The sequence below is a fragment of the Amphiprion ocellaris genome, chromosome 15 (assembly GCF_022539595.1).
Source record: "Amphiprion ocellaris isolate individual 3 ecotype Okinawa chromosome 15, ASM2253959v1, whole genome shotgun sequence".
NCBI lineage: Eukaryota > Metazoa > Chordata > Actinopteri > Pomacentridae > Amphiprion > Amphiprion ocellaris.
The window spans coordinates 16230164-16250335 of record NC_072780.1 but is presented as its reverse complement, the minus strand read 5'-3'; the positions used below and the strand labels follow the sequence as shown (position 1 = coordinate 16250335).

At 43.2% G+C, this 20172-nt stretch overlaps 1 protein-coding gene across 8 annotated transcripts in view; it reads left to right on the top strand.

Moving 5' to 3' along the window:
* trioa (trio Rho guanine nucleotide exchange factor a) overlaps nucleotides 1-19657 on the top strand; it is an 85643-nt gene extending 65986 nt beyond the window's left edge. For 2 of the 8 annotated variants that reach the window (XM_023260957.3, XM_023260961.3), the window contains 29 exons: nucleotides 994-1023; nucleotides 2458-2600; nucleotides 2719-2818; nucleotides 2943-3186; nucleotides 3289-3396; nucleotides 3623-3816; nucleotides 3912-4082; nucleotides 6902-6997; nucleotides 7921-8069; nucleotides 8194-8260; nucleotides 8354-8457; nucleotides 8550-8619; nucleotides 8711-8800; nucleotides 8895-8987; nucleotides 9176-9226; nucleotides 9315-9392; nucleotides 9495-9686; nucleotides 10178-10358; nucleotides 10455-10721; nucleotides 10815-11317; nucleotides 12063-12310; nucleotides 13528-13669; nucleotides 13759-13786; nucleotides 13917-14079; nucleotides 14480-14601; nucleotides 14704-14782; nucleotides 14928-15128; nucleotides 15215-15353; nucleotides 17011-19657. In XM_023260957.3, the coding sequence (XP_023116725.2) occupies nucleotides 994-1023; nucleotides 2458-2600; nucleotides 2719-2818; nucleotides 2943-3186; nucleotides 3289-3396; nucleotides 3623-3816; nucleotides 3912-4082; nucleotides 6902-6997; nucleotides 7921-8069; nucleotides 8194-8260; nucleotides 8354-8457; nucleotides 8550-8619; nucleotides 8711-8800; nucleotides 8895-8987; nucleotides 9176-9226; nucleotides 9315-9392; nucleotides 9495-9686; nucleotides 10178-10358; nucleotides 10455-10721; nucleotides 10815-11317; nucleotides 12063-12310; nucleotides 13528-13669; nucleotides 13759-13786; nucleotides 13917-14079; nucleotides 14480-14601; nucleotides 14704-14782; nucleotides 14928-15128; nucleotides 15215-15353; nucleotides 17011-17568 (4611 nt within the window). In that variant the 3' untranslated portion in view covers nucleotides 17569-19657. Of the gene's footprint in view, nucleotides 1-993; nucleotides 1024-2457; nucleotides 2601-2718; nucleotides 2819-2942; nucleotides 3187-3288; nucleotides 3397-3622; nucleotides 3817-3911; nucleotides 4083-6901; nucleotides 6998-7920; nucleotides 8070-8193; nucleotides 8261-8353; nucleotides 8458-8549; nucleotides 8620-8710; nucleotides 8801-8894; nucleotides 8988-9175; nucleotides 9227-9314; nucleotides 9393-9494; nucleotides 9687-10177; nucleotides 10359-10454; nucleotides 10722-10814; nucleotides 11318-12062; nucleotides 12311-13527; nucleotides 13670-13758; nucleotides 13787-13916; nucleotides 14080-14479; nucleotides 14602-14703; nucleotides 14783-14927; nucleotides 15129-15214; nucleotides 15354-17010 lie in introns of those variants that run through there. The other 6 variants (XM_023260958.3, XM_023260960.3, XM_035943839.2 and 3 more) reach the window with 6 other exon arrangements.
* The last annotated feature ends 515 nt before the right edge of the window (nucleotides 19658-20172 follow it).

Sequence of the window (20172 nt, the reverse complement as noted above, 5' to 3'; positions counted from 1 at the left end):
TGTCCAAATGTATCTGAAAACATCATTATCAGTCCAGCCCAGTTTTCTTTTCTGTCTTCCTATTCAAACCTCTCCTACTTTTCTTCTTCTATTCTCATCTTTCCTCTGCTCTCTGGTGTCTTGTTTGATTGCATGAGCAGCTTCAACGTGGCTGTGAAGCTTTCTTTAGTCACTCTTCCATTCTCCTTAATTTCTTCCTTCTTTTCCTCAGTCTTCTGTCTATCTCTCTCTGCCAGCCTCCGTCCTGTGGTTAGATTCTGCTTTGTTCCATCTGTTAACAAACACAGGCACATCTGTATATCTGGGGCTGTGTTTTCTGTGGATGTTTGTATCTCTGATTCTCTATGTGGGCTGACATGCTTCCACCAACGCTGGTGACACTGATTCAGCTCCTGAGCGCCCACAATCCCCCATGCTGGCTCTGTGCCACTTTATGAATATGACGAGTAGCCATATTTCTCTACCAGGAAAAATAGGATTTTTTTAAAAGATTTGACAGCCACTGTAGAAGTAAGATACACCAATTAATTTATTTCAAAGTACATTTTTGAGCTCCCTTTTCGGATATCTTGTGTGTGTTTTCTTGTTGAATTCTGCCACAGATGGATTAAAATTTGTGTCAGCCGTTGGAACAGCATGAAGCCAAAACCCTCACACATTCAGTACCGAGCGTTACAACTCTATAATACATGTTGAATGTCAGACTAACCACTGAGAAGCAGTCATGTGATATGTACGTTGTAAATTACGTGTCTCTCATTGCTAACTACACATGTATACACACATATGCACACACACACACACACATGCAGATAACATTTGCATTTTTCAATCTGCTACACATTTAATTGACTTTCATTACGCTGTTGAGGCAAATTATCAGTGTTGTGCATTTCTATCATGTCAAACCATTTTGTCAGCATTAAAAAATGTCCTGTACATCTTCTAAAGTCAAACCAGTGAAATTCTCTATTTTATATTTTAAATTCAAAGCTAAGTCAGGGATCCAAACATGGAGCGATGGTGAGTACAAACTATCCCACAACACAGCCCTCAACCATTTCCCACAAGTCTGAAACAGAAAGTCTGAGCACTTCTCATCACTCCTCCTCAAGAACAAAAGCTAAAGAACACTCGAAATGAGAATCACCCAGACATGTGATTCATGGCAGAAACTCACTGTAACCCAGCGTCAAATCTGTGGGGTTTAATGGTTGTAAAATAATCAAAGACAAAGGCAGTTGTTCCCAAACAGCGGTACACCTAACCCAGGGTAGGCCTACTTCAGTAAATGTTGATTATTATGTGTAAAGACCTCAACTTATTTGGGCAAAAAAAGAAAGTAGTAATACCATTTTACGAGATCTTAACATTCAGGTTAGCTAAAAATTAAACAGTTGAAATAGCTAAAAGTAATGAATGATCAGTTTAAATAGTTACCTTAAATTAGCACATACAAGTAATAAATAAGCTAAAATTTAGGTTAGCTTATGGACAAATGTTTCAACCACTTTCTTAGAAGTAATAACTGTTGAAGTGAACCTTACACTACATTCAGTATGAGTAAGTCTCACTAGTCTGATCTGACACAATAAAGTTTTGTATTTATGGACATTTCAAATTGTAGTAGATGTGAAATTGTAGGGTAACGTGAATAGAAACAGGTGGCTCTCTGTGATGTATTTGAGGCAATACTGGTGCTGAAATGCAGAGAAACTCTTTCCCAAATTGCTTTATACAACCCCAACTGCCGATCAGATTTGTACAACATTGAAAGTGATACAGAGATGATAATGGGTCCAACACAGTAAGACTGATGTTGCGACTTTAATGGAAGAGTGAGCAGGATGCTCATTTAGGCATGAAGTCGTAACGATCTGCACTGTCAGGTAAGTTAAAAGGAGCGCATGTCTGAAAAGGGCTTAAAAATAATGTTAATTTATAAGGAGCTGAAATAGTTAAAAATAATGGATAAATGGATAAAACATTTAACACAAGGATAATAAGCTGAAAGTTGCAGACAGCCTAAAGGTTGAAATAGACAAAAGTAGTACAAACCCAAACTTTGCTAAAATGATCTAGACATTGTCAGTCCTATTGCATAAAAATGTAATTTGTAATGTTGTAACTTAATATGTTAGGAGACATTCACTTTAACATGCACCTCAGGAAAACACACATGGAAGATAGTCAATGGTGCTGAGGAAGTGGTTTTTCACTTGGGAGGGCTCAGACAGTACATTTGACATATAAAGTTGGGGAACCACTGCTTTGGATCTTTACAGCCTATGCATAATACAATTTGCAGGGGAAATGCCTAAAAGTGTTGCTAAGAGATGAGGGTGAATTCAGACTTGTGTGAAACAGAGTGAAACAAGAATTCCAAAAGAAGATCACTATATGACAACTCCTAAGTTGTGTCTTCTTGAATTCCCTCCTTTATTGGCCACCAAACAGGCGTCCAGCATTGAAAACAAGCAAGACTGGATCAAACACATCAGGGAGGTGATCCAGGAGCGCACCATTCACCTGAGAGGAGCGCTCAAGGAGCCCATACATATTCCCAAAGCAACTACAGCCAAGCACCACAAGGGACGAAGGTAAATGTGATGACTAACTCACGAGGGAACCAACAGAAACATATTGATGCAGAACACACGTTTTAACAGAGTTAGAATCTACATACATACAGTTATTGATCCTGTGTGCTTCTGTTAGGGATGGAGAGGACCTGGACAGTCAGGGTGAAGGCAGCAGCCAACCAGACACCATCTCTCTGGCCTCCCGCACCTCTCAGAACACACTGGACAGCGACAAGGTGAGAACACCCACACACTCCCTGTGCTGACCAGAAATGATGCCCTGCCTGCATCACTGCATCTTCTGCCTGGGACAAATGTCGCGTGGAAACCGGGTCTCAGTAGTGGTCTCGTCCTCCTCAGCTCTCCGGTGGCTGTGAGCTGACTGTGGTCATACACGACTTCATGGCCAGCAACAGCAACGAGCTGACGGTGCGGCGTGGCCAGACGGTGGAGGTTCTGGAGCGTTGTCACGACAAACCCGACTGGTGCCTGGTCAGGACCACAGACCGCTCTCCCGCCCAGGAGGGTCTGGTGCCCTGCTCCATGCTCTGCATCGCCCATTCCAGGTCCTCCATGGAGATGGAGGGCATCTTCAACCACAAAGGTTACAGAGCGTGGTGTATTTGTGCTGTGTTTCAGGAACAACTCACTTTGTGCAAGCCTGCATCACAAAGCAAATTTTAAAACCTCGCCCTGTCTTTCACAGACACTCTGTCAGTGTGCAGCAACGACTCCATCATGCCAGGATCATCCGCTACGCTGCAGCCTGGTCACGGCATCGGCTCCCACACCTCACCAGGGCCTAAAAGACCAGGTCTGTGCTTCTTATGTGTCTGATTGGAAATCCTGTTAAAAATTCTCACAACCCCATCAGTTCAAAAATGTGGAGGGAGATCAGAAAAGTGTGGGAGAAAGTCTTTTGTTATGTCACACTAAGAAACCAAGTAATGGTAGAGGTGTACTCAGAGCTCCTAGTCTACTGTGTGGTTTTATCCGTTTCGACGGCAAGCTGAGTTTGATGTGTTTGGTGCATCTCCTAGGTAACACATTACGAAAGTGGCTCACCAGCCCGGTGCGTCGGCTAAGCAGCGGGAAGGCGGACGGCCATGTGAAGAAGCTTGCCCACAAACACAAGAAGAGCCGTGAGGTGAGGAAGAGCGGAGAGATGACGATGGGATCACAGAAAGACTCAGATGACAGTGCTGCTACTCCTCAGGATGAAACTTTGGAGGAGGTGGGTGGACAGAATACTGTTATTCTCTCCGTTGTCCGCATTCTGTAGAGTTACGGTGAGTTAACCTCTGCTTTCTCATCCTCGTGTGTTTGCAGAGGGTTCGTAACGAGGGCCTGTCGAGCGGTACCTTGTCCAAGTCCAGTTCTTCGGGCATGCAGAGCTGTGGAGAGGAGGAGGGCGAGGAGGGTGCTGACTCAGTACCTCTGCCTCCACCTATGGCCATCCAGCAACACAGCCTGCTGCAGCCGGACTCACAGGATGACAAGGTGAGGATAGTGCCCTACAGCAGGGGCAGAAGAGAAGTCAGACAGAAGGGCTTAGATTGGCAAAGAGGGTCAACAGGAGAAGCAGGACACAAACTGTATTCACCCTTGATTCTTAGCATTTTCTGGTACTTTTTAAAAAATCAAAATACAGCTAAGTTGTGACATTTTTATAGTTTTCTGAACATTTGGCAGCTTTTACGCTGAGATGAACAGTATTTCATGTAACACTGTATTCTTCTCAGAATTTGCTTGTAAGAAATTTTTGAAGCTCCATCCATTATCTCCTGTATTCTGCCCGATTACACTGAATTATTTTGATTGACATTAAGCGTAGCCATTGTTGATCAGCCTTATTTCAAGTCATCTCAGAGGAACATTTTTTACCTCTGTTCAGAGAGTTTTATTACTCCTAGTCTTTAAAATGTATGCACTCTTGGCATGTACAGTTGCTCCGTCTTAAACAGATGTATACTAAAGAAAAAGGCTACTTGTGTGTACTTTTTCTTTTGCGTGTTTCTCATAGAAAGTCACATTATTAGAAAATAGACCCTGCTTAACGGAACACACTGGTTACATGAAACATGCAAAAAGTCCACAGAATTGAGGCTTTACATCTTTTATATCTAATAAGCATTTAGGTCAAATCACACAAAAATATAACCAAGTTTGGTCCATTACTTAGAACTGAAATTGTTATTTTTTATATATCTGAGCAGGGCAACAACTGTTGAGTTAAAGGACATCTATCTATGACCATTGTATCCAGGAATTACACAGATTCTTTTTCTTCACATTGCTGTTAGAGTTTTTGGTTTCGAAGTTGCACTTTCGCTCATTTCAGCCCCTTTTTTTCCCCAAAAAGGACATTTCCTGACAGTTTAAATGCCTCTTTAGTTTCAGTTATGCATAACATATTATCTTGGCATCTTGCATCATATTCTCCCCTCTCTTCTGAAGCAGAAAACAGTGAAAAGTTTCAGGCAGCCCAGGTTACTAAAGAGACTAAAGTGGAGACTCCTCTGACACTAATTTCTGTTTCTCTTTTGTTTTGTTTCCTGGTTGTATCGTTTGCTGTTTGCCATGCTGTAGCATTACCTTGATTTATGTCCTGTCTTTGCTTTGTCTCAGTTTCCATACCTTTCCATCTGAAATGCCCCGCTCTTCCCATCTGTCTTTTCCCTCACTCAATTCTTTAATTCTTTCTTTTTTCCCCCCTACTCTTGAACTTTCTACAGCCTGTTCTTTGGTTTCTACAACAGTTTCTAGATTGAAAGAACATGAAGCTAGTGGCTTTTTCAGACTTTCTTCTTTTTAAAATACACCTTTCTCTATCCCCTACAAGTCACTCTTTTGTATTTTTATGATCTCTTGAACATTCCTAAATTTCTTTAGTGCAGATTTTTTCCTTCCTTTTTTTTTTCAGTTGCACTCGTTTTGACTTCTGCCCTGTTTCTTCAACACTCCAGTGGAACTGAGAATCGCCTGGCAGATGAGTGAGGGCATTAGGGCGAAATGTAGATAGAGAGAGGACGCATGTAGCTCTTAACTGTAAATGGAGGGTAAAGTGGACTTTTTTTCTCAGTGTTAGTGCAGATCAGAGGATTTTAATACCTTATTTGCACCAGCTTCTGCACATTTTTAGCTTTGTAATGGCCTGAGCTTGTTAGATTGCCACAGGACTGCAGCTTTTTTCTGCATGTTTATCACACATAGGTTGGAATGAGAGTGGCGGCCAAGTGAGGTTTAAAAGAAACAAGTAGTAGTACAAATAAAACAAGGAAAGAGGTAAGGATTCCCTGTCAGCTGAGCAGGCAGCTCATCTCCTAAATATGACCCCACACTGAGATGAAAATGACGAAGACCCCGTGTTCCCATCATCCCTCTCACCACTCCCTTGGTCACCTGCCCCTGCCCGCTCGTCCTCATCTCCTTTTACCCTCTGTGCGTTAACCTCATTACCCATGCGAGTAATTGGCATCTCTAAATGCTGGCGAGGCCAGAAGGGCACACAGCCTCACCCAGAAAACCTAATTGGGGAAAGTCTTGAAGCACAGCACAGCAAGGGTGAGAGTCTCCTGAACTATATATACATGCATACATATACCTCTGTCATTCTCGCTCTGTTAGCATCCTTTCTTTACTCCAGAGGCCGCTCATCATCATCCTCATCATCTCTGAGAAAGCAACAGAACCATACTCCATTGAAATCACTTTTTTCAATCTTCTCCCCATCACTATATTAAAACATTTCAGTTTTTCCATATCTCTATTTCATTCGCTCAACATTCAGCCCCATGTTTTTACCTTTTCAGTGACATTTTTTAAAAATAATTTCATATACTTATTTTAAACTTTTTTTTAAAAAAGCCTTGAGCTATTAACCCTGTAGTACTGGGGTTTCACTAATGAATGAATCTCTTCAGATTACAGCATTGAACATTTAACAAACATTTTCACAAAGTCATTGCTCGCACCAGTAACGAGAATGAAACATTCACTTGTAATAAAACTAACAAAGACATGAGATAATCAAAAGCTGGTCTTGAAATTCGTCTTAGTCAAAACTCCAGCATGACCTTTACCCATAAAATATTCAGTTTTTTCTTTGCCATCCATTATTGAGGAGAGAAGAATCTAATTTAAGTTACAAAACTTGTATACATTTTAATTACTTTAAACATAGCTATTTTTTCTGTAGGAGAGTTGTCTTAACATCAGCCAAAGAGCAGAGTTAGCAGAGAAGACTGTTGAAATGCATTGACTATCATCGTCTCATACTTGTTTATTCTACCTCCTCTCATCTCTCCATTTTTGCCCAGACATCCTCTCGTCTGTCAGTCCGTCCATCCAGTTCAGAGACGCCCAGTGCCGCTGAGTTGGTCAGCGCCATCGAGGAGCTCGTCAAAAGCAAGATGGTAGGATACAAATACGCGAACTTCATGCCGGTTCATACTGTCTGCATTTATGCAAAGGTTTTAGAAACATATCAACATGTTTCCTGTAGCATGAACACCAATCAGCCACAACATTAAAACCACCTGCCTAACTCTGTGTAGGTCCCCCTTATATTGTCAAAAATGCTCTGAACCATTGGGCATAGACAAGAGAACCTCTGAGGGTGTCCTATGTCGCCTGGCACCAGGATGTTGGCAGTGGATCCTTTGGGAATCCTCTGGGAATGAAACTTGTTCCACTGCATCCTGTTGATGCTTGATCAGAATGGGGTCTAGGACGTTTGGAGGTGTTGCATGACCGTCATGGTCCTCAAGGTGTTCCTGATTGTTTGATGTTTTTGCGATGTGGTGGGGTGCGTTTTCCTGCAGGGGTAGTAGGCTGGCGACATTTGGGATTTCCATTTTGCACTAGGGAGTGTGCTTGTTCTGTGGCAGTGTTTATTTTGGCATATAAGTTTCATCAACACGGATGCCAGAATCCAAGGTTTTCAAGCAGAACACCACATAGTACCAGTATGATTAAGGTTATTCACTTCACCGTTGAGTGGTTTTAATGTTGTAGCTGATCGGTGTATATTGTAGTACAAATGAACTGTGAGTGTCCCCGAAACCAAGAAATGGTCTTAATTTTGATACCTTGAATCCAACACAGAGCTGTATATGATGGTGGGTTCATGTCAGTTAAAGTTCTGTTTCATTCAATAAATGCATATTACCTTTGCAGCACTATATTACAGCTACATTACACATGCAAAATACATTTTACAACAACATTTTTTGGTCATATTTTTTTTTGGCATTTGTTGTCCTGCCACTATTCTCCTAAAAAAGAGAAGCTGTTGACAAACATGACTTGACCTGTTGTTTTTGATGCCCTGCTGCAGGCTCTGGAGGACAGACCCAGTTCTCTGTCAGTAGAACAGGGAGACAGCAGCTCTCCCTCCTTCAACCCATCTGACAACTCCCTCCTGTCCTCCTCCTCCCCCATTGAGGAGATGGACGAACGCAGGACCAGCATTCTCAAGAAAAGACAGTATGTCTGCTACCATCACTCACATACAAACACACACAAAGTACACAAATGTTTTGTGAGTTTTTAGTCTGTAAGGTAGTTCTAATTTTAAATCTGCCATCTGCGCTTTTCTTCTTTGTTCCAGTTACATTCTGCTGGAGTTGGTGGAGACGGAGCGAGATTATGTCAGAGACCTCGGCCTGGTGGTGGAGGTGAGTTAATGCTTCATCTGTATTACTGTGCTGAACTCTGCAGACACCTTGCTGTGAATCCTTGCTCATGTATCTGTGTGTCTCCATCATAAGGGCTACATGAGCAGAATGAAGGAGGAGGGCGTCCCTGATGACATGAAGGGAAAAGACAAAATCGTGTTTGGCAACATCCATCAAATCTTTGACTGGCACAAAGAGTATGAGGCACACACACATATGGAGAATGCAGATTCTTAGAATCAGCGGGGCAGTAACTTACTTCTTTCTCTGTTGTTTTTGTCTGGCTTAGCTTCTTCCTCAAGGAGTTGGAAAAGTGTTTGGAGGACCCTGACAGACTGGGACCGCTCTTTCTCAGACAGGTTTGTCTGCAGTGAATTTAACTTCTATTTTATTTGTACTTGCTTGTACACATTTGATGAAATTGTAATTGTATGTGCTTTTCGTAACCAGGAACGGAGACTGAACATGTACGTAGTGTACTGTCAAAACAAGCCCAAGTCGGAGCACATCGTCTCGGAGTACATCGACACCTACTTTGAGGTATGAGCCCATGATTGTGAAGATTATACCCGATGAGATGAATCAGTTCCTATAAACTGCCACTATCAGCCTCTAAACCTGTTTAATGTTGTAGGACCTGAAGCAGCGGCTGGGACACAGGCTGCAGATCACAGACCTGCTCATCAAACCAGTCCAAAGGATCATGAAGTACCAGCTGCTGCTAAAGGTTAGTCTGTTATAATACAGCAGAGGGCGCCAGAGCTCCAGCTGCTGCTCATTTCCCCCTTTTCACTTTCTCACATTTGACACCCGCCGTCTATAAATGTACATCTCTGCTACGCATGATCTACCTTGATCGTAAAAATGTAAACTGTTCAGTTTATACTTTCTTACATGTCTTGTTTTGTGTTGTAGGATTTCCTGAAACACTCTAAAAAGGCTGGGCTTGAGTCTATGGATTTAGAGGTATGATAAGAGATCTTGAAGCTCCTCCTAAATCAAACAAAACATCTTCAGGAGTCCCACCAAACCTTTTCCTCTCTGACTCTTACAGAAAGCAGTGGAGGTTATGTGCATTGTGCCAAAAAGGTGTAACGACATGATGAACGTCGGCCGGCTTCAGGGATTTGATGTAAGGAAGTTGTAACTGAAGATACTGCACCAACAAATACAACTTGCTCGTCAAAGCACATATTAACCACTCTTCCTCTGGCCTGTCCGTCTCCCTCTCCAGGGGAAAATTGTGGCTCAGGGCCGCCTTTTGCTGCAGGACACATTCATGGTGTCTGATCCAGAGGGCAGTCTGCTCGGCCGGATGAAGGACAGGAGAGTCTTCCTGTTTGAGCAGCTTGTCATCTTCAGCGAGCCACTGGACAAAAAGAGAGGTTTTTCCCTGCCAGGCTTCCTCTACAAGAACAGTATCAAGGTATGATATGAGGGAAAACCGTGTGCACTGATAACTTCTCCACCTGAAGTACACTATGAGTGAAAGTCAGTGGAAGTTAAGACATATGATTAAGCCACCAAACTGTCAGTTTAAGGGAAAGCTGCTCTTCTTTTGTGATGAACTTCAGCCTGTTAAGTCAGAATTTTTGAGCAAGTTTTCTTTAAATTATTAAAGCTTTATGTAACAATATTTTTCTCAAAAAGAAAATGTCTGTTACTTAACATCAACAGAATCTCCTGTGTTTTTTATGAGAGCTTTTAACACCTTTTTTGTTAGACACAGTATCGTTTTTCTAGGTAGTGAATCTTGAAGCCTTTAATTGTATATTAGAGAAAAAGAAGGCAATTGGTAAAATTGGAAAGTAAAAAAAGACATTAAGTTTCTTACTACCAAAAGAATATATCAGTTTTTATGACACTGAGTAATATCACAGTACATCTCCCTGTTTTGATTATTTTTTTGCATTCCAGGTGAGCTGTTTGGGTCTGGAGGACAATGTGGAAGGTGATCCCTGTAAGTTCATTCTCACCTCTCGGTCAACCAATGGCACCGTGGAGTCCTTTGTGCTTCATTCGTCCCACCCAGGGGTGCGTGAGGTCTGGACCCTTCAGATCAGCCAGATACTCGAGAGCCAACGCAACTTCCTCAATGGTAGGCTAATAATGATGCACGCATGGCATACAGAAGGTTATATAGATGAACTGTTTTGTACATGGCCACCTCTGTCCCTTTTGCACCTTATCACAGCTCTGACCTCACCAATAGAGTATCAGAGGAACCACGTAGGGGCGAGCAGTGGGCCGTGTGTGCCCAGCATGGGAGCTCCAGGTGGAGGCAGCAGTGGTTCCAGTGTGGCCCCTGGAGTTGGAGCTGGAAGCTCTCAGGGTAGCTCCATCCCTGCAGGACCTCAGGGTGGCTCTCGTCGGCCTTCAAGGATCCCACAACCCTCCCGTCTGCCCCAACCCCTACGCCACCATGCTGGGGCCGACCCAGACGGCCCCAACAAGATGTCAGGTATGGAACCCGAATCTGCATTTGTGAAATCAGTTTTGTATGGCACAATGAAAGATGTGACTGAGGTGTGAGTTTTACTCGATTGTGATCCAGGTTCGTCCCCTCGTCCTGTCCCTCCTCCCCTGCTCCCTCCAGGGGGTAGCCCGCAGGGCAAGCGCCCTGTCCACATCCCAGAGGAACAAGCACAGACCCCCACTCCTGCCAGCGCTGTAACCCCTATTCCCCGCGCCACGGTTGGGCCTCTGCCCTCCACACCCAGTTCCAAACCACGGCCAGGAGCTGTGTCCCCCATGAGCTCCCCCATGTCCACTCCCGCTTTTGGCAAGGACGCCCTCCCTCCTCCCCCTCCCAGCCCAGGCCAAAAGTCTGGATCTGGATTCTGGAGCTCCATGCCGGGCTCTCCAGCCAGCCGGCCTGGCTCATTCACCTTCCCAGGGGAAGCAGGAGAGTCTCCGGTTCGTCAGAGCTCAAACCAGATCCAAACTGGCTCTGGAAGCCAAACCCACAGACACTCCACGCACAGCAAGGAGGCCGACCGCATGAGTACGTGCTCATCGGCCAGTGAGCAGTCCATCCAGTCCACCCAGAGCAACGGGGTAAGACTACTACCTACTGCCCAGAGCTGATCCGACTAACACCGAGGCAGAGGGAAGCCTGGTCTATCCTGTCTGCCTGTTGTCTCCTGTCCTGCTGCAGCCAGCGCTACTAATCTGTCCTGTACTACGCATCTCTGACAACTTTCACTGCTCTTCAACATCATCCTTTATAGCTTTAGACAATTTCTGAAGACAATCTCTAGCAAAGGTTTCAACCGTCGACATGTTTTCAGGCTCAGAACCTCTCTAGTGGAACTTTTTCACCTCTTCAGTGGTTGCTTTTTAAGGCTGTCTCTAGATTTCTGAACTCTAACAAAGCTTATACTAACACCTGACTTCCTCTTGGCCGTCCTTCACCACCTGCTGTCTTCATGGTGTGTTTGATGAAATGCACTTTTCTTGCCACTAACCTCTGACGTTTGTGGTTCACCTACAAACGTACTGAACAGAGATTTCCTCATTCAGCCTAACGTTCCTCCTCTCGTCTTTGCCTGGAGCTACAGAGCAAAGACGAGTGAAATGGATATCTTCATGTTATTCCTGCCTTTCTTCATCCAGTTGCCTTTTTTCAAGAAGCAAATGATGAACCAGTGCTGCCTCTTTCTTACACATGAATCTAATCTTTTTACAAAGCCAGTTTACCTTACTGCACCAAAAGCAGTTTGAAAATCATTTGCAGTTAACTTCCTTGAATCATGGGAGTTTGCACTGACAGTTTTCTACATGCCTCCTCCCCTTGGTGCAGAGTGAAAGTAGCAGCAGCAGTAGCGTATCCACCATGTTGGTGACCCAGGACTACATGGCTGTGAAGGAGGATGAGATCAGCGTCATTCAGGGTGAGGTCGTCCAGATTTTGGCCAGCAACCAGCAAAACATGTTCCTGGTGTTCAGGGCTGCCACCGAGCAGGGCCCCGCCGCCGAGGGCTGGATCCCCGGATTTGTGCTGGGACACACCTCGGCCATTGTCCCCGACTGCCCCGAGGGATCCATCAAGTAAGACATCTGGACAAAGAATAAATGTTCTTTTGCAGTTTATATGGTTTTCAGAAAAGAGGTGCAGCTGTCTTTTATACTGCAGACTACTGAGCTGTAGGGAACTACTCCGAGTTCACTGTAGTTACAACAAATAGACTTGAGGTGTAAAAATATGGTTCAGCTTGCGTTTACCGGTGTATAGCAAGAGTAAAACATGAGCAGCAGCACCACAGATTCTTTGAGGGGCAGGAGGTCAGAGTTATTATAACAGTGAAGTCCTGTACATTAATGCATGTTTAATAATAATTTAATGATATAAGAAACTGTATTGTAGTCACAGGAGACATTTTTCTACATTGAGTACTTTTAACCCCATATTAGATTTTGCTGAAGTACGACTTTTACTTGAGTATAGGATCTGAGTACTTTGTCCACCACTGTCCAGCTCTCATTTTTATAGAATCTGAAAAGAAACACAAATCTATGCCAGTCCAGCAGTGAGCAGGCAGTGATCTATTAACCTATTAAATCAAGACCCACATACCAGGAAGTACTGTACGTCTAATGCGATACTGTTGGAGCAATGACTTTATTTCTGTAGAGGATATAGAAGTGTATCAAGGTAAAAAAAATCACTTTATATTCGACAATATAGAATATCAAGCATGTTGCTGCAATCACTGTTCCTATAAGTGGTAATAATGTTACTGTAGTCAGCTGTACCTGACTAGTCATTTTGGGGTTTACTTCGACTACTTAACTGTAAAGATGACAGAGTCCATTTCATCCTTGTGAAGTCTTTTGTAGCAGCATTTGATAAATTAAGGTCATACAAGACAATTTGTACTGGGTCATATGTGAATCAGGCAAGTCTGCCAACAGCTGGTAGGTAAAGTAGGAACAATGTTACACTCATCATTTATTTAGACAAATGCGTAAGTAGACGAGGAAACATCCAGGCATCCAGCTCACATGACTACTGGTGCAGACAGACGGCGGCAGACACAAGCTAGCTGTTTGGAGTTCACTGCTTATTTCCCAGTGTGAGTGAAGTTAGTTAAGGAATCAATAATCACTTGAGTTTCTCAGTGAATCTTAGAGATTGGAACCAATTCCAGTGTCACTGCTTAAAGTTTGTCTTTAATTTGTAATTTACTGCTATCTCTGTAATTGAGATGCTAATCTGCTTGTTTATCGAGACACACGCCTTACAGGTGACATTTCTGTTGTTCCAGTAGGAAGTCTTCATCCTGGCACACGTCTCTGCGCATCCGTAAGAAGTCTGAGAAAAAGGAGAAGGAGGCAAAGAAAGAGACCAAGCTGGAAAATGGTTACAGGAAGTCCAGAGATGGCCTGGCAAATAAAGTTTCTGTAAAGGCGAGTTTCATTTCACTTCAAGAAACTATAGTGATGCTCTTCAGTCATGTCACTTTTAACAACTTACATTTGTTTGTCTTTCTTTGCAGCTTCTAAATCCAAACTACATCTATGATGGTAAGTTTGTTATTTGTGTTTATTTGCAGACTAATGCAAATTCATACTGTGAATGAGCCATAATTAATTCAGTTAGCCCTGAATGACAAAGCATTTAGTCCAACACATTCTCACCTGTCTGTCCTTTCAGTTCCTCCAGAGTTCCTCGTACCTCTGAGTGATGTGACGTGTGACAACGGAGAAAGCGTCACCCTCAGGTGTAAGGTTTGTGGCCGACCCCGGGCTACCGTCACCTGGAAGGGACCCAACCAGAGCAACCTCAGCAACAACGGACACTTCAGCATCGCCTACAGGTAAGAAAACAGTCTGAATGTCGTCATATGCAACAGGTGACCTTTTAGTCCCAACTCAAAGTTTGAAATGTAATAAATGAAATATTCAGCCTCTGACATTCAAAATAAACACTGCATTGGAATTGTTGGACTTAGTTTACCTGACGGTCCAACAAGCACATTAATGCTTCACTAGAATGACCTACAGCTCCATCAAACCAATCTATTGCACTGTTTGATGATGTAGGAAGATTTTTAGATCTACTCTTTTTCCAATCTGACACTGAGAAGTAGCAAAAACTTTGCAGGCCTCCAGGAGATGTAATTCTGCTTGTGGTGGCACAGACGAGAAAATCAGCATCAGTGAATAACTTTAATGTTCAAAAGCAGACGTAGACTCACATGTGTGTCTTTGTTTCAGCGATACGGGCGAAGCAACACTGCGGATAATCGGCGTGGCCTCTGAGGATGATGGCGTTTACACTTGTGTTGCCACCAACGAGCTGGGCAGTGTAACGTCATCAGCTAGCCTCAGGGTGTTGGGTAAGATTACAGAGATCAAAATATACAGGATCACTGCCTCCACAGGTGTTATTTGACAGGTGTGTTTGACAGAGTGTCAACTTGCGTTGTTATTTGTCTCAGCTGTGTCTGCTGATGGGGTCAGAGTGAGCTGGAAGGACAACTTTGAGTCTCACTACGCTGAAGTGGTTGAACTGGGAAGGTAACAGACTCACCTAAATATCTCCACGGTTAAGGCACAAAACATGTTGGTGAATTAAAACAGTTTCAGATCATCACTCTAACAACGATCCAACATCCACAGCAACCGTGTAAAGTAAAATGACTAACCTGGTTCTTTTGGTCAGGGGTCGTTTCTCCGTTGTCAAGCGTTGCGACCACCAGGGCACCAAACGTACGGTGGCGGTCAAACAGGTAAACAAGAAGCTGATGAGGAGAGACCGGGTGACTCAGGAACTCAATCTGCTCCAGAGACTCCAACACCCACACATAGTCAGCCTGATAGACACGTACGAAACCCCCAGCAGCTACGCCCTAGTCCTGGAGATGTAAGTACGCAACCAAAAACAGACTCAAGCAGTTTACACAGCTAAAGCTTCCATTTCTAATGTCTGATGTTTACGCTGTGTTCCAGGGCTGACCAAGGTCGTCTGCTTGACTACATAGTAAGCTGGGGGAATCTGACGGAGGAGAAAGTGGCCTGCTACCTGCGCAATGTTTTAGAAGCTTTACACTACTTGCACAACTGCAGAATAGTTCATTTGGACGTAAAAGTAAGACCTTAATGTTTTCACTTTACCTGCTAGACTTGATATAAGGTCAGTGATTCAGTCTTCTGCAGAAGACGTTCAAGCTGCAGAAATAATAGAAATAACTAGAATTTATTATTCTCTTCATCGCCTTTACACGGTAAAAGGGCATCTGTGAGGATTGTTCTTGCCAAGACACCTTTAGAACTTACCTGGTCTCTGGAGGTACTCCAGGGTTACATTCTCATGTCAATACCACGGACCAATAGTTGTTCTTATCATACTGCGGTGAACCTGCACGCAGAATGCATTCCATGTATTTGTAGTGGATCTGCATATATGTCTTCTGCGTCAAAAAACCACCGATCTCAAAGTTAAAGCGCCTCTAAGACACGTGAGCACAATGAAACCAAATTAAACCTTAGTATCTGAACTCATAAAAGCAAAAAAATAAAATTCAAGGCCAGACTGCCAGTCTAAAGAACAACATATAAAATCTTGACATAGCAATTTTTTAACTGTGTGCTACATTTCTGTTCACTACCATGATGAGGCACTGCACCAGTTAAGGTCTCTTAACGGGATTGTTATCAGTGAAGCCAGTTCAAGAAGAATGCGACTTGTTTATCGAATCAAAATGGCTACATCCATTCACGTAGAAGGAGGCACAGCTGATGGTCCTGTAGTGTAGTGGTCCCAAAAAAACTGGAGGGTAGACTGACATCCATGCAGAGCTTCTAGCTGACCCTCACATACTCGAGGCTGCTGGCTAAACTTTGTGTATCTGCGAGGATCTGCTAAAGTGATGTGCAGTTCAGCATCAGAGGGTGTAAATGTGGCAGCTACACTACAAATCCACCAACTGTATTATTAAAGCAAAGTGGGCCATTCTGATGCATGAGCATGCAGTGGAATACATAGACTCTGATCTATTGCAAATCCATTTATCATCTACTGAAAGCAGGCTGGAGAGTAGTTTAATTAGAAGAACTACGCATCCATGAGCTCTACAGCTGTCCTTGTGCACATTCACAAGGGAGTATAAAGCTTGTTTTATGCATGCTTGCTTCCTGGAGGTCCATGTGGATGAACTACGTCATTTTAGCAGCCATGCCCCCTCACACGGTCCTTCTCAAGCGGAAAATTTCCTGCACCTCCAAATTTTTCGCGGAAGAACAGGAGCTTCTAGCAGCAAAAGTCCAGAAATACAGGCATTTATACGATTCATCACACTGAGATCACCGTGGTAACCAGGTTATGAGCAGTTCATGGCGTGAAATTAAAACTAACTGTTGAATTGCAGTTATTCAGTAAAATGCCATGTTTTAAGTGGTGTAAAACATGGCAAACGTCCTCTGCTCCAGTTTAGTACTAGAGTAGACCAGGTAGATGTGTGTTTGCGATACACTGCCCCCTGCAGTTTGGGAGCAGACGCCACACGGAGTATAAAGTCACATGCGGATTTCCAAGCATCTCATTTCTTGTTCATGCGGAAAGCATAACCCAGCCTTAATGAGGCCCTTAGAAATCAGCTGTAAAGCAGTATTGTGGTTTCAGGTCATGTAGTTCATTTCCAATCTCACTGGATTGACCCACAATTTAAGGAAACCCTAGTTGTTTTAAATGAATTCATACAAATCTAGTACACAAGTCTCATGCTGAGACTCTGTTCTTTTTCTAGCCTGAGAACCTGCTGGTTGCCCACACTGCCAGCGGCCAGCCAACGGTCAAACTCATAGACTTCGGGGATGCCGTCCAGCTCAACAGTGCCCACTATGTTCACCCTCTGCTGGGCAGCCCTGAGTTTGCCTCTCCAGAGTTGGTCCTTGGAGAGCCTGTGTCGCTGACCTCTGACCTGTGGAGTCTGGGCGTGGTGACCTACGTGCTGCTGAGCGGCGCCTCCCCCTTCCTCGACGAGAGCGCAGAGGAGACCTGCCTGAACATCTGCAGGCTGGACTTCAGCTTCCCCAGGGATTACTTCCAGGGCGTCAGCCAGGCGGCCCGGGACTTTGTCTGCCTGCTCCTGAGGACTGACCCAGGAAGGAGGCCTCCGGCTGGGCTCTGCCTCCAGGAGCCGTGGCTGCAGGCTGGTCTTGGTGATGGCCGGGCCAGAGCAGAAGGTTGCCTGGATACCTCCCGCCTCATTTCCTTCGTAGACAGAAGGAAACATCAGACGGACGCCCGACCCATCGGAGGAGTCAGGAGCTTCATTCAAAGTCGCCTTCAGCCTCGAGTTTAACTCCCAAACACCTCCCAGCCCCTACTGCCTCACCAGTGTGATCATAGCAGACAGAAGCAGGAAAAACTGGACACTCCTCAGTTTGTTGTCCAGTGCTGAGGCTGTAGGGGCTGCAGGTTCCTCTGGCACGAATGTCCTTATGGGCTAGATATAAAAAGAAGGAGAAACAATGAATGCTGATCTTATCCTCTTTCACAAAATATCCATTTAGTAAAATTCTGTAGTCCTTTCAGTAGTTCAGACCTGCTGAGGTCTTAAGCCAATCAGAGCCCGAGAGAACAGATTTCTCCCCAATCACGTAAATTATTGGATGCCCTTGTCTACTGCTGCTTGCTGATTTCAACTCAAAACAGATTTTGTAATTAAGTGAACAAAAAAATTCTTAAAAAAAAAAATAAATAAATGAACACATTATGAAGTAAGTTATTTTCTTTTGAAAGAGTTGGAGCCGATTAGAAGAGCCAACTGATCGAGCCTTGACGCCACTGCACAGACGCAGAGCTTTCAGGAGAAAGGGACGCCAACGGAGCTAGTGATAGCGCTGAGAGCAAACCGCCCTCCCTCATGTTGCTAAGGAGGAGCCCAGACATTGTGTGTTTTTGCTCTTTTACACTAAAGCTGTAACTCATATGCTTTTGAGGAGCAGCCCTTTCTTATAGAAACAATGTATAGAAAGGAAAAGTACAGTCTACGTTTCCAAGAAAATAATAATTGTAGAAAATGCTCATCAGTTGAAAGTTGCTGTGCTACTTTGAACTCTGTGGAGACAGTAACTGAGCTACTTGACTTTGAGACATTTATACATCAGATCAGAGCTTTTTGATGGCTGCGCTTACATAACGTACCTAATCTAAGATGCCATGATGACCATGTCGTGAGTAATAATGCTGCACTGTCCAACCTGAGAAGGAACAATAGACATCCATCATTAGCTTTTCCTAGAACAAAACTTGTGTTGCGCAGATATGACATGTTTAAGCCTTACCTTGTATATAGACTTCTGGCCTCTTTCCCCTCACGTTCACGGCGGACTCCTGCTTTTGGACGGCAGGACTGTTGGAGCCTCAGTGGCAGCGGTGATTGCCAATCAGATGAGCTTGAATGTGGAGGCAGAGGAGGACGACTTACTGTAAATGCACTCATTCTATGTTATGTTTGATTATCATGTGCAATGTTGCGGCTTTAACATTTTATGCAACTATTTATGAAGACATCTGTTGTATCTGTAATAAATCTAGAGAAAAGCATGTACTTGGTACTGCAAGCACTGCTGGTAGTTTGTGTTTATTTCGTTAAGCGTCACGACTGCCAGGCCGGGCGGCGTTAGAGGTCACAATCTACAATCATTATGGTTTGATCAAAAAATAATTTAACACTTTTTGTACTGTATGCCTCTGTAGTATTGGTACACCAAAGTTGCTCTAGCTTTATAGTACTTAATAAAAAAAATTGTTTTATTGCGATTGTTTCACTTGAGTTAGGTAATCTATGACCATGACTGTTTACACTATGTTGGAGGAACACCATTAGATCAGTCTCCTGTTCACCTTTAGGAGATTAAAAGGAAGAGAGAAATTTTACTCTTGTAGTTCACAGAGTGGATCAAGAGCACAATGCGAGATTTTATGTACTTAATGATCTTCTAACTTTATGTACAGATACTTGTTGCCAAACTATTTCTATTCCTCTTTTAAAAAACTACCCTTAAACAGTAACTACCCATTGGTTCCTGGAACGAAAAACACCAGACAGCCAAGTTTAAAACAATACATCAATCTAGGAATGGGTTAGGCATCAGCCCTCTGTTACCTTTTTATTTATATTAAAAGGTGTGCACAGGCCATTAAAAACAAGGAAACTTGGACTGGATACCTCAGTTTAGGTTTAATTTTTGTTTCCATTTTGTCTTTGTCTTTTTTTGTTGTGTTTATTTCCTGTTTCATTTGTTTCATAAATTACATGTTTGCTATGTTTTATGTTTTTTATCTTTGCATGTATATTTCTTTGTACAGATCATACATATTCCCTCCTGTAAATATCCTCATTTTGCCATCAGTTATTTGAAAATTAAACACAATGAACACATGTACCCTGTTTGACATTTTGTTTCTTTTGTGTTTATTATTTCTTTCTTTTTTTAATCATTTGGTTAGATGTGTTTTATACATTTAGTTAAAAATAGAAAAAAATGTGCAATTAGTCGATTAGAGTCCTGAGAGGGTGAAATTTGGATGCGTGGACATTTTTCTTGCCGGTGCTGATCGCTATGGTGCAACATAAGTTAACATCTTCCATTTAGAACAGAGGTGTCAAATTTTAGTTCAAGGGCCACGTTCAGCCCAATTTGATCTCCAGTGGGCCGGACCAGTAAAATCAGAGCACAATAACCTATAAATAACCACAACCTCAAATTTTTCCCTTTCTTTTAGTGCAAAATAGTACATTCTGAAAACGTTCCCATTTACTGAACAGCCTGAAATTTCTGAAGAAAAATATGTGCCGTTTCAACAACATTATGCCTCCGTTTATCATTTACACATTACAACCTACAGATCACAGAATATCTACAAAGGCACAAAACACTCAATCATAAAGGTTAAGTGC